The sequence below is a fragment of the Papaver somniferum genome, chromosome 5 (genome assembly GCF_003573695.1).
Source record: "Papaver somniferum cultivar HN1 chromosome 5, ASM357369v1, whole genome shotgun sequence".
NCBI lineage: Eukaryota > Viridiplantae > Streptophyta > Magnoliopsida > Ranunculales > Papaveraceae > Papaver > Papaver somniferum.
The window spans coordinates 201,168,652-201,182,526 of NC_039362.1; the positions used below are offsets into that span (position 1 = coordinate 201,168,652).

Consider the following 13,875-nt stretch of genomic DNA (forward strand, 5'->3'; position numbering starts at 1 on the left):
TTTTTCCTCAGTTTCGGCGAATCTTAAACATGTTAGTCTAGACTGTAACCTCCTTCCGCAGAAACTGAAAAACAAACATGTACAGGCTTCCATAGTGTTCCATGCAGCAAGTGTGACGATTTTTAGAGAAAATGCTTAGTAGGATAAGAAATTGGACTGCAAATTTTCATATGATCCAGTTAATCTTTCACCTGGAGCAGCACTTGCTGGTAAATTTTTAGCCAAGGTAAAATACTGGTTATACTTATATGATCCAGGTTTTACAGTAAAATAGTAATTTTGTTTTGTGCTGAACTGGCATTTAATGGATGGAAACTCGAGAAAGACTGAACTCCGAAACTAGGTATGCGTCGTCATACTACCCAGGCAGGCATTAAATGAAGGAACAGAGAGTGATAGGCGCCGGATAGAAAGGAACTAGGAGGAGATGCGATGCCAGCCCCACCACCATTCATTCACTGCTGCTGCCTCATTTTACTCCACAAACATAACACCACCGACACTGGCGGGTCAAAACTCTCATTTTCATTTGTTAATTCAGTTCGAGATGAAGTCATGATCGTTTGTTTTACTTCTTTTCTTTCAATCGAGTCTCATACCTAAAGTTTTGTCCCCCCATTGTCATTTCATCTCACCTTCCCTACTTTGGGTGTTGGGTAAGCAACTAAATTACCACGTCCCCTCCTAGTCCACTCCTATTACATTGGCATAGTTTTCTATAGAAGTTACTTTTCGGCTTACGAATGACTTTTATAGCTTGTTTGCATAGTAAAAATAGAAATGTTTCTGCTTCTCCAGAATTGGAAGTCAGATGTAAAATGTATTTGTTTGTCAAAAAGTTTCTAAAAATCGTTCTGAAATCTGAACCCAAACTAACTTTAGATTTTTCTGCTTTTAAAAATCAGAAAGCAACTTCTAAAAATACATCCAAACAAGCTATTAGACAACTTTTTACGAATATTTTCATATGCAACTTTTTATTATAGAGAAACCGAAGGAACACTCCTGCTTCTAATACCTACACAATGCTGATATTTTAGGAGATAAAAGGTAATAGACTTGCAAATTTGCAAATAGGGTGACACTCGTACAGCAAACCATGGTATGGAAAACTGGAGCTGATCTATGCCTTTATTTCAGATGTGGTTGTCGGTAAATAATGTGTTGCCCAATAAGTTGGATCTAAAAATATCTAGTAGGTTGTTCATGGCTATTTTTGTGGCACCGTCAACGCCATAAATTATACCCAAATATAGACCTACTTGTGACCCTGTAGTCACGAGTCACGATCCCACTACGCATCGACTAGAGTAGCTGAGTAGAGGAAGGATATCTAGTAAGAGTTTTAAATTAGAGAAAAAATCGAAATAATGTCGGTACTTGATGCAGATCAAGGCAGGAGAGGAGGATCTATTCCTTTAAAATATAAAGTTTCTCGAACACATTAATCTATTGTTTAATGTTTTTCTTTAATCTAACACTAATCATAATTAAATATCATATCATTAAGTAAAGTGTTTACTTTGATGTAATTAATGTTACATCAAGAGGTGGTTTACTTTTAATTATGTACAATAGCATGAGTCGCGGAGGAAATTTAACCAGGGGGAATCACCCTACTCTATTGAGCATGAGATATAATCTATCTCTATAAGTACCACAAGTCGGAAGTTAATTTGGAATACGTTTTCAGAATTTCAGAATGATTTTTTGAAAACGAAGCTAATCCTATCGTACCAAATTAGTCCACCAGCCTTTTCAATCTTTTGGATTTGTAGGGGGTGGGTTTTAAAGGCATGGGCGGGACAATCGCATTCAATCCAAAGGTGGACTAATTTGGGACACTAAATTTTGTCCACCTATAGAGTTTTTGCTATTATTTTTGTTTTTAACTTACAGTCATTCTTAATGAACCGAGAGAAAAACAACAACAAAAAACCGCCCCTCATATTTTTCTTTTGATTTTTGTGGTCCCAGTGGGCCCCGTCCTTCTGAAGCTTAGCAGGGGCCCATGTTTTGTGTGAAGCGTTTTCTTTTTACGTTGTTTTCCCCTTGGTTCATTAAGACTTTTTGTTTAACTTATTAGATTTTGTTTCTGATATTCAAGCAGACTAAGCACTCTAAAGCTTTTTCCTACATGGCATTGTAGGTTATTCATGTTGGATATCTTCAGAACATATGCATTATTTTTGTCGAGCAATCTCAGGAGGCGACGGTCTCGTTAGAATATGGTCAACCAGATTTATTATGCCTCAAAGATCTTGGGTCCTGTAGAAGAATTCTGACATATTCTGAAGACCTAATTCAAATTCACATGATCTTTTCCAATAGCCACTAGTGATGCCTATTGAAGGTGTCTGTTCATGCATCTGACGGAGAAGCAGACCCCTTATAAATAGTGGTGATTGTTTTTTCAAGCACATCTAAAATTTAATGTTTTCTTTCTCTTTTAATAGCATCATCGAAAGCTTCTAAGTAATGTCTTCTTGATCGGATCAAGGAAGCACAATCTCTGAATTTGATTGCGGTGTTAACGCTTCATTGATTCCTGAAGGAATAATTCATTAACATGTTGTACTCACGAATTTAATTATTTTGTATGATCGAATTATTATCTGAAAGAATCGAAAGATCTTTGAAGTCAGTAGTATATCATTCTCTGTGTTTTTTTTATCCTCAACACTAACCCAAAATTTCCAACAGTTCATATCATGAAGATGTTTGAGTAATTGATTCCCAATAACAACGCACCTAGAGCAACAATTCTCTTGTTTAGTTCTTAAGCCAGGCCATCTTTGATCTATTTTTTTACTTGATGCAAGTTACAAGTACACTATTTTGCTATGTCCTATTACCTCCACTCGGACAGATATATTAGATTTGCATTATGAGGATGCAATAAATAAATCCGACATTAGAAGGCTTAGAGGATGTCTGGATGCTAGAAACAAAAATGATTTGCTTCTACAAAAATTGAAATTCTATCCAAAAGCCATAAGCAAAAATAATTTGACTTCTAGAGATCTTCTAATGTTGTGTTCCCATTCCCAAACTAACCTATCGAATTTCGAATTAATAGAATTGAAAAATAAATTCTGAAATGGTATCCAAATCCCCCTTAGAGATGCATGTTCTTTGTGTTATAACGTACTTGTACATGTAATAGGACGACTCTGGAACAATACAACTGAACCAGAACCTGAGCCGGAATTAGAACCTTGGCACATACCTGAATGTAAAATACAGTACTCCAAGTAAGAATAACTAAAACTAACACGCGATAGCACAACCCAAGAGCAAGATAACTGAATCAGATTATGACACCCATCTCCTCCAAGTAAAAAAAAAATCAAATAACTAACTTACCCCACACTGGGTACCCAGGGTAATTTGATAAATCTAGTGATGAGATTCTCATTCATTAATAACCCTTTTAAAAGGAGAAGCAAACCCCTTATAAACAGTGGTGATTGTTTCCCTTTCAAACACATCTAAAATTAATTATTTTATTTTGCTTCTAATATCATTATCAAAATCTTCTGAACAATGTGTTCTTGGTAGGATCAAGTAAGTACGATCCTTGAATTCGATTGCGGTGTTAGAGATTCATTGAATTTTGAAGGCGTAATTCATTCACCTGTTGTACTCGCTAATTTATTCGGAAGGGTAGAATTATTGTCCAAAAGAATCGAAAGATCTTTAAAATCAGTGACATACCATTGTCCATGTGTTTTTTTATCCTCAGCTTTAACCCAGATTTCCAACAGTTCATATCATGTGTAATGAAGATGTTTGAGTAAATTGATTCACGAGAACAACGAACCTAAAACCAGATCAACAATTCTCTTGTTTAATTCTTAAGCCAGACTATCTTTGATCTATGAACCAAATCAACAATTCTCTTGTTCAATTCTAAAGCCAGGCTATCTTTGATTTGTTTTTACTTGATACAAGTACACTATCTTGGCATGGGATATGACGACTTGGGAACAATACAACCGAACCAGAACCGAAGCCGGAATCAGAACCTTGACACATACCTGAATGTAAAATATGATAATCACAAGTAAAAAAAAGTAATAGGTTGTTTGGACTTTGGATACACGCCAGGAAGTTGTTTATTGACTTTTGGAAGCAAAACAGTCAGAAGTTAGTTTGGGTACACAATCTCAAAATAACTTCTAGAAGCAAAAGGTTAATAGGGTGTTTGGATGTACACTCAGAAGTTGCTTTTCGACTTCTGGAAGTCGAAAAATAAGAAGTCAGTTTGGCAATAATTTTACAGAACGATTTCTAGAAGTAGAAAAGTCAGTTTTTGTGAAGCAAAATAGTTTTGTTTCTGACTTCTACTTCTAGAGAAGTAGAAGTCAGAAGCCAATTTATATCCAAATGCACTAAATTTTTATGAAGCAAAATGTTTTTATTTATTTTTGCTTCTGACTTCTACTTCTCCAGAAGCATAAGCACTTCTACGCGGGTGCTCCAAATGCGTTATGAAACTAACACGTGATAGCACAACCCAAGGCCAACATAACCGAACCAGAACTCGACACCTACCTGAAAGTGAAAATAAATAGTACTCCAAGTAAAATTCTCACTCAATAACCAACTTACCCTACAACCATGGGTAATTTGATAAATCTAGTGATGAGATCCCCATCCATTAATAACCCTTTTTGACTTTACACGCCATTTTCGCTTCAACTAAAACAAAAACAAAACAATCCCTTATAACGCGTTCAAACAAAGTAGCAGTAGTAAGTAATAGTACCTCATCATCATCACCATCATCATCAATAACCAAAATAAAAGAAGAAACCCTCCATGAGAACACAACAACTACTAGTACCAGACAGAGCAGTAGTGACTGAAGAAATCAAAATCAAAGAGAACATTAAGTAATACAGAGTTTGTTATTCTTATGATGTAATGTTTCTTGTTACAAGAAGAAAAATATGAAGAAGAAAAAATTATCATCAAATTCATTTTAAAAAAACATCATCTTTCTCCTCATCCTCCTCAATCCTCTCTATCTATTCATCTATTCATGGCTTCTTATCTGGTTTTGTTGTTTGGTTTGTTTATGTTGATGATTTCATTTGTTGAATCAACAACAGATCCAAATTCAGAAGAATGTAAAGGTAAATGGGTATATGTTAGAAAACTCCCAAGCAGTTTCAATCTAGATCTTTTAGTAAATTGTTCTAATTATCCATTATATGATGATTTCTGTCCACATTTAGCAAACCATGGTCTGGGTCATAAAACACATAACCGTTCACATTCATGGTTCAGAACTGATCCCTATATGCTTGAACTTATTTTCCACAGAAGAATTCTTGAATACCCATGTCTAACTACAAATCCTGTTCAGGCTGATGCTGTTTATCTTCCGTATTACTCTGGTATTGATGCAATCTCGTATTTGTATGGTTCTGATGTCAATTCCAGTGCTCATCATGGTCTGGGTTTGTTTGATTTTCTGAGTAATGATTCGCCTGAGATATGGAATAGGAATCATGGGTTTGATCATTTTCTGGTTATGGCTAGACCTGCTTGGGATTTCTCACAGCCATTGAGAAATGACCCTGTTTGGGGTACTTCATTTCTCGAGTTGCCGGAGTTTTTCAATGTCACTGCATTGACACTTGAATCTAGATTTTGGCCGTGGCAAGAGCAAGCGATTCCGTATCCCACTTCATTTCATCCGCCGAGTGTGTTGCTCATGGAATCTTGGATTGAGAGGGTGAGAAGAACACATAGAACTACTTTGATGCTTTTTGCTGGTGGTGGGGGTGTTTCTGCATCACCTAATATTCGGCACAGTATTCGTGTCGAATGTGAGAATACTACTAGTGGTGGTGGTGGTGGTTTTGGTGGTGGGGGTAATAATTTTACCATCAGCGGTTCTATTTCTAAGATATGTGAGATTGTGGATTGTTCTAATGGTGGTTGTGACCATGATCCGATTAAGTATATGAGACCAATGTTACAGTCGAGTTTCTGTCTACAACCGCCTGGTGATACGCCGACTCGGAGGTCGACTTTTGATGGGATTCTTGCAGGATGTATACCTGTTTTCTTTGAAGATTCTTCTGCGAAGACGCAATATGGTTGGCATTTGCCGGAGAAGCAATTTGATGAATTCTCAGTGTTTATACCTAAAGAGGAAGTGGTATCCAGAGGGTTGAGGATTGTTGATGTTTTAACTTCCATTCCGAAATCTGAAGTTCGGAGAATGAGAGAAAAAGTTATTGAATTGATACCAAGGATTATTTACAGGAGACATGGAGATTCAATGGGTTGGAGAACAAAGAAGGATGCTTTCGATATTGCTATTGAAGGTGCGATACGGAGGATTAAATCAAGAATCTCTGTAACAAGTGACAGTTAAGTTTTTATTATCCGAGCCTGAAATTTTCCTGTTACTTCATGGAAATCTTTACTAGTATCATCAGATAGTTACTCATTTTTGTTTGAATTTATTAATTTATTCCACTTCTATAAATCTATACAGATAAGAAGTTGTGAAAATCAGATAGAATTTTACATTCTTTCAATTCAGTAATAAAATCAGTTCAACTATATTCTGTCTGCTTAATCTTCAGTAATTTTATTCCATATTTTTGTTGTTAGTGTAAATCTTCGTACCTGAATCGCTTAATCAGTTCTTGAACTTTGTTTCGTCTTAATCAGTTCTTGAACTTTGTTTCGTCGCCTATAACAATCCAGAACCCTGTTTCTGATCAGAAATAATGATGCATTGCTATATGATATGGAGAAACTCAATCAATGTACAAATAGAGTTCTTTTATTGAAGGCAAAACAAATGAATAGATTATTTGACTGCAGAGTGTAAGAAGCTTCTACAAAATCCTTAACGGAAAAAGGTAAAGGAAATTGGCATACAATAATTATCTCCTGCACAACCTCTTGAATCCTTGTATGTATCTGAAGGGGGGGCTCTGAGTCTCTGACAGTATGGGTTTTGCAATCATCTTATGGCTTCATCCTTTGTTTCCATTTCATTCTTTCACCCCCATCTCATAATTGTTGAACCCCACGTTAGGCCAGCTCCAAAGCCGGAGGCCGCAATTGTATGACCAGGTTGGACCTTTCCACTCCGAATGGCTTCATCCAACGCCAAGGGAATAGATGCAGCACTTGTATTACCATAATTTGCCAAATTTGAAATTACTCGTTCTGATGGGATCTGTAATTTTTCTGAAACTTTATCGGTTATCCTTTGGTTTGCCTGCATTAAGAAATTGAAGTATTAGTAAGTAAGTAAACAAAATGTGAGGCTTTTAGATGAAAAGGTTGTCATTTGAAGATAGATAAGCAGTGCAGTGGCAGTGGTGCAGTACTACTTGGTCTGCGGGTTTGTTTCTGCTAAACTTGTAGAATCATTCATGTCAGGAAATTGATTACTGATGCAGGGGAAATAGAAGAGGCGAAAAAAGGTGCAACTGACTGCTTTACTGCATGAATGCTCTTACAATCTAAGAGAAAATTATATTATACAGTTTCTTATATGTAAATTATCGCAAATTTTAGAATTTAAGTAACCGTGAGAACTTATCCAGTTTCATTGAAACGCAGTTTTCTTTATTCATTTTCTGTTTTGAGTTCAGGGGTGTTTTCTAGAACAAGACTTTCAGAAGAAAACAGATATTATAAAATAATTTATACCTGGTGAAGAAGCAGCCAGTCGACATCAGAACTTGTCATACCGGCTTTTCCCAGGGCGGATTCAATTGATTGTGGCACACACTTTACGGCGAAGCGGAAGACCTCTTGGCCGTTCATTTGGATGCACGAGTAAGAAGATCGTTTGGGAGGGAAATCTGCCGCTGGACCATTGGTGCCTAGTACATCCTCTTGGTCATTGTCTTCTCTCATTGTTGCATTTAGATGCCTGCAAAAGTAAGCAGGTGAATTTGAGGTCTTTTTTTCTACCAAGCAAGTGAGATCTAGTAAGAGAGACTAATTTAACGTACTTTTGCCCTTCCCCATCACTGTGAAAATCGAAACCAAACAGACCATCCTCATTACCATCACAAGCCTGCAAATAATATCAGAAAATTTTAAAAATTCCAACTCACTAAAATTAAAATTAGACATAGCAAAAGATTATCAGTTTAAGATCAGCTATTTTTGAGGACGCAATACACACTTTTTGTTGTAAACTTTGCTTTCAAATATAGCAAGACTTCCAGTGGCATGTATTAATTTAAACGTAAGAACGCGTTTTCACAGTTTTATAGGTCCCATAAGGCTTTGAACTAAAGCTATTTTTTTTTATGAGAATGCCATCGTCATGTAAATCATCCTTTAGAAAATTCTTCTACTCCTAAAATTTGTAACTACATCATCAGTGTGTACAATTTAATGGTAAAGGGAGCAGCTCAAGTGCTACAGATTTTTCATCCCACAACTGATGGCGCTACATGTTTAGAAAAGCACATGATATTTTCCCAGGGATTTTCTAAATAATGAACAGGGGACTGATCTGGTCGAAATGTCAAAGATATGCAATCTCAGGATGTCATTGGAATCAGCCTCTCAAATATAAGATACTTGATAAAGATGAAAAACACCACTTAAAGTAGGAAAATTCAAATCAAAGATAATTCTCAGAGACTGAAATCACCATGTCCAGAATAGGCAGTTAAGAAATTACTGGAAACTGGAAAAGGAAAATAATATGAGGGGGAGATTTAGTGTGTACCTGTACTACAACAGCACCAGCGGCATCCCCAAAGAGAATACAGGTTTTTCTATCCGTCCAATCAACATACCGAGAGAGAGAATCAGCACCAATTACAAGAACATTCTTGAATCCACCTCCTGTAATTTGGACCACAAAAAAGGTTTGTTGCATGAATCAGATATTATCAGCAACAGATAAAAAAATCATTATAGCCATTCATTCTCATTGGGTAATTTACCTCTAATATGACAAGCAGCCGACAGTAATCCTAGAACAAACCCACTACATGCAGCTGTAATGTCATAAGACAATGGACTATTTTTGCATCCCGACGCTCTTTGGATATGATAGTATTAAAAGATGAAGCAATGTGTAAGTTCCATTTCAAGAAAATAAACTGAGTATAAATTTCCAGCTCAAGTAACTACGGCAAAATGGTTATGGATGTGTCAATGCGTAAGTATGAAGACATAGGATGTATAGTCAGTAACAAACTGCAAGGTAGAATTTGGACGAAGCAATATCATGCATAAAGAAAGAAACTTGTCATGTTTCAGTTGATTGAAGACCTTATAGTTTCCTTGACGTGCAACTGCAGTTTTTGTTTCCAAATAATTTGGTTCAATATTGGCATTTGCACAATCAAGTAAAGTATTTCTCCATTTTATACCTGAGGGGCACTACCAAAAAGATCCTCTGGAGTAGATGTGCACATTAGGATAAGGTCCACATCATCAGGTTCAACTTGAGCCATCTCTAGAGCTCTCCTTGCTGCCATTTCTGACAATCCGGTCAAACTATCTTTCCCTACAAATGCATAAGATAAATAACACCATAAGTGGATATAGTATGATTACCAACCAAAAGGTAATAGAAAAACTTGGTAATTGGGTTTCTTACTCTTAAACTTTTTAATAGTACATGCTATTTGTTGTTGTTTTGATAGAAAGAGACAAACAGTGCACCCATAAATAAATTAATAATCCTAGAGATGGCAAGAGATGCAACCAATCCAAGGCTACATCTGTAGCAAATAAGCTTGGCAGATCCCACTAGAGTTTAAATGCACATGTGAAAGGAATTGAGTGTTGTTCAACAAACAGTTGCGAGGGGGAGAACACAAATTCTAAGGAAGGATATCGAGGAACAAGAGGTTACAAGGGTACCTGAAAGAACTCGCCGGTTATGAATTCCAGTGCGTTCGTATATCCATTTATCAGAAGTTTCAACTATGCTTGATAGGTCATCATTTGATATATTCAGACTTGGTACAGCGGAGCCGCATCCAACCAACTTGCAACCTTGAGTAACCCATCTGCAGAAAAGAAAAATATATCAAATGAAAGAACGGAAGTATGATGTTCAGGTCGCTATAACTCTACCAGGAATCTAACTCAAAGATGCTAGAATTATGTGTTCATACTCCAACAAATGAAAACTAGAAAGGAGCTAGAATCTAAGATAGCTGATGAAGATCAATATAGAGCGAGTTGGAGGATTACTTCCACATTCAGAACACTCAAAGTTTGGTAAACAATGAAGAATACACAGTTTTTTTTCCATGGAAAATATAGACTGAATGCGCCAGTTGTATAAGCATGATGCATTCCACATGTGGAATGTAATACTGAGGTCAGCAGTGGTGGTTACCCACCTATCATTGATCTATATAGAAGAAGATGGAGTCCTATTTTGTGACACTGGTACCTAGTGCCCAATTTCTTCTCGATCTTCTCGTCATGGGCTTGAACCAAATGGCTGCTCTCTTTTTCTAAAGACGAATTATATGTTTCTGGATCATTAATTGCCTTGTGATGAGAAACACATGAGTACAATGACTATCTTTCACAAACAAGGCTTTTCTTCTTCTTTTTTTTTTTTTAATTCATTCCAGCAAAGAATCAGTGGTCCTAAACAAAGGCATCTGCCGCAATCGGGGTATCATAAAGCCATGTCACATGTGAAATGCCTCCAATTTGGTTCTATAACCAAGCACTCCATTCATAAGTCTTGTTTATCACATGGCGAAAATTCATAGTATTAGATATGATGGTTTATAGAACTCAGAACCTTTCTTCAGTGCTCATCTGCTACACACTACACAATGCTGAAATTTCCTTACATTCACTCATGTATTGAATTTCCCAATAAATCAAATTCAGTTCACTACAGCTCAGTTGCAACATAAAACAAACAAAATAGTGGCAATTCAACAAAATGCAATTCTGAAGTTTTCTGCATGCTCATGTGAAATCAAAATAGTGGCAGTCTAACGACATGAAACAATGATAGAGAACAAAGAACATACTTTGGTATTGGAGATTGAGAAGGGCCATGTTTGTGCGCAGCACCACCACCACCATGAATAGAGCTGCAACAGCGAAGAGGTAGTCCCTTTACAGAAATTCTGTTAAATAAGTAAAATCCAGATTGAGAAAAGGTTGAAGGAGGAGGAGTCAGGTGATTATTTATTTGTTTGACGGTGAGAGTTGAAGGAGAAATCAAACCAGATGCATTCGCCATTGATGATATCAGATATACATAAGAGAGAAAGAAAGAAGTTGAGGAGTTGGGAAGGATCTTCGTTAATTGATAATAGAGAAAAGAAGAAGAATGTAGGAATGATGAGGATGAAGAGAGTTCAATTCATACGCTATATACACAGAGAACAGAGTTTGAAGGAGAAAACAAGAAAATTAAAGTTAGGAGTTATAGTTGGAGTCGGAGGGACTAGAGAGTAGAGACCTAAATAAACAAGAAAACCCGATGTAAGCTATTGGGCTTGAGCTTGATGTTGACTGCAGTTAGCCCATCCGCATCCAATCCAATAGACGAAATGAAAACTATAGTGAAACCCATTTTTCAGATTTTCTCTACTGTGAAATCCATAACCAGAAATTTAAAGACGCGCACCCATTTTTTAGATAAAAATTTCGTGCACACCCATAATTTCCGAAATTAAGTTTCACGGATTTTTTTTATACCATCTTCTTCAGCGAGAGAAAGAGAGGCGAGTTATCCAGAGAGTACAAGAAGAGGAGATCAGCAAACAAGAGATCGATATCGTTCATCGTTTTTTTCTTGTCCTTGATTTTTTCAGAATTTGTTGCGCTTGTTGTTTTTTGATATTTTCATTTTGAATTTCTGTGTTTTAATTTTAACATTTTTTAGGTTTCTTAGATCTGTTTTGTTAGGTTTATGATAACGAGTTCCTGAATTCAATACACATGGTGATGAATTTGATTATCCTGAATTTCGTGGAACTTTCACAACCAAGTAGGGAATCTGTGTGGCCTCCTTCACCTGGTGCTCCTCCATCATCGGATTCGGTAATTGTCGATCTGGTTGAAAGAAGTTCTTCTGATCTTCAAACTGAAACAAATCATATTTTTCCTGTTGTTGCTGCTTTAGGAGGAAAGTTCTTCCAAGGTTAAAGGTGGTGGTGGTGGTAGTAATAACAGCAGCAGTAGCAATAATAATAATCAGGCTGTGGTTGATGCCTTGGCATCAGAATGACTGGTTTGAGTTTTGAAGAAAGTGATGATGATGAGAATTTTTAGTATGGTAAAGGAGATTTTACGGAACATGCTTGTAGGTATTGTGGTGTTCAGAATCCAGCTTGTGTTGTTAGGTGTAACGTTCCTTCCTATTGAAAATGGTTTTGTAATTCTCGTGAAACACTTCTGGTTCTCATATCCTTAATCATCTGGATTCGCATTTACTGGTGGTGGATTGTGTACTGGACATAGAAAAAACTAGACTAGAGAAAACTCTAGAAGTACTGCAGAAGATATTTCATTGGAGGAAGAGGGTTGCAGAGAGAAAATGAAGGAGTTGGTTTAAAAACGTCGTTGGGTGATGGACGCGTGGAGTTTTGAGTTTTTGATATCGGAAAGATGTTGTATCCGGAAAATAATTCCTGCCAGAAATGGAGAGAGACTGGTAATAATGCAATTAACACCGGTATCATCACATGTATTATCGTACAATGATTTTACCACTTGGTGACTCATACAGCACCATATGATGCTATTAAGGTTGTTGCTTGCACCGGGTTTAGTTTATATGTCAGTTGAATGCAAAAGAAACCAAAAACAGTGGCTACATAACTTTTTATAGATGCATAACTTGTTATGCAAACGCATAATGCATTATGTATCGAGAAAAATTGTTGCACAATCTTTTATGCATCGAGAAAATATATGCATAACCTGATATGCATCAGTGAATATGGATGCATTATGCATCAATTTTTTATGTAGCACTAAAATAAACCAAAACAATGTCTACGTAACTTGTTATAGATGCATAACTTGTTATGCAGTCAAGAAAATGGTTGCATAATTCGTTATGCGTTTGCATAATGTGTTATGCATCTTTTTGGGTGGCTGCATAATGGTTATGTATCAAACTTTCTAAAATTTTGTCTAAAATGATGATCACCTCCGATTTTTTCATGAAAAACAAAAATTTGATATTGTTGTTTGTACTCGTTGCGTAGCTCTCTTTAAAAGATTTCCGACGATATAAAATTTGTGAAATTCCAAGGTGCGGATTTTTAGATATGTTATATCCAAGTTGCGTTGCCAGTTATATCCCTGAAAAATTAGGCAGAATATTTTTTTTTGGGCCTGCGCCTAATTTTTCCATAGACGAATGGGGTTTTGAATTTGGCATCCACGTCTAAGGCTAAGTCCTATGGGCTAGATTGAGCTGCTACATTAGCCAAAAAATGTTGCAGTTCAAAAAAATAGTGGTGTCTATTTGTTAACACTAGTTCTCTCTTCTAGCATTTGTTCGCAGTTGAACTAGCGACGAGATAGTAGCGTTGAATGGTCCAGCGCTACAAAATACCTTTTCGCTGAATGGTTCAATGCAGATTGATTTGTTTTTCGATCTGACAGCTGAGATTGGTTGCGCTGAAGCAAACGGCATTGGGAGGTAGTCCTAACTGACATGGACTTCTAATCTAGTTGTTAAATTAGCACTCTCATAGAACTTAGAAGGTAGTCCTAGCTGACGTGGACTGCTAATCTAGCTGCTAGATTAGCACACCGTAGGACTCAGCCTAATCCAACATTAGATAGATGCAAATATATTGAATCGGCTCCGGATCTGCTAAGAAAAGTAGGTTCAGTGGCTTCGGATCTGTGAGGGAAGGT

The 13,875-nt window shown here is 36.6% G+C and overlaps 2 protein-coding genes and 1 long non-coding RNA gene across 3 annotated transcripts; 2 read left to right on the plus strand and 1 right to left on the minus strand.

The window, feature by feature from the left end:
* Positions 1 to 4,697: 4,697 nt before the first annotated feature.
* On the plus strand, positions 4,698 to 6,585 carry LOC113284297 (probable xyloglucan galactosyltransferase GT19). The gene has a single exon (XM_026533734.1). It carries the CDS (start codon positions 5,048 to 5,050, stop codon positions 6,392 to 6,394), a length of 1,347 nt encoding a protein of 448 aa, XP_026389519.1. The 5' UTR covers positions 4,698 to 5,047; the 3' UTR covers positions 6,395 to 6,585.
* A 158-nt stretch (positions 6,586 to 6,743) lies between these two features.
* On the minus strand, positions 6,744 to 11,357 carry LOC113284298 (3-oxoacyl-[acyl-carrier-protein] synthase 3 A, chloroplastic-like). The gene is made up of 8 exons (XM_026533735.1): positions 11,022 to 11,357; positions 9,880 to 10,028; positions 9,384 to 9,520; positions 8,952 to 9,057; positions 8,732 to 8,850; positions 8,001 to 8,065; positions 7,693 to 7,918; positions 6,744 to 7,255 (listed from the first exon to the last, which is right to left on the minus strand). The coding sequence occupies exons 1-8, from the start codon at positions 11,234 to 11,236 to the stop codon at positions 7,034 to 7,036; spliced, it is 1,239 nt and encodes a 412-aa protein (XP_026389520.1). The 5' UTR covers positions 11,237 to 11,357; the 3' UTR covers positions 6,744 to 7,033.
* Positions 11,358 to 11,749: 392 nt separating this feature from the next.
* Positions 11,750 to 12,772, plus strand: LOC113284299. Its single transcript, XR_003328072.1, has 2 exons — positions 11,750 to 12,042; positions 12,125 to 12,772. It is a non-coding gene; the product is annotated as an uncharacterized LOC113284299 (long non-coding RNA).
* The last annotated feature ends 1,103 nt before the right edge of the window (positions 12,773 to 13,875 follow it).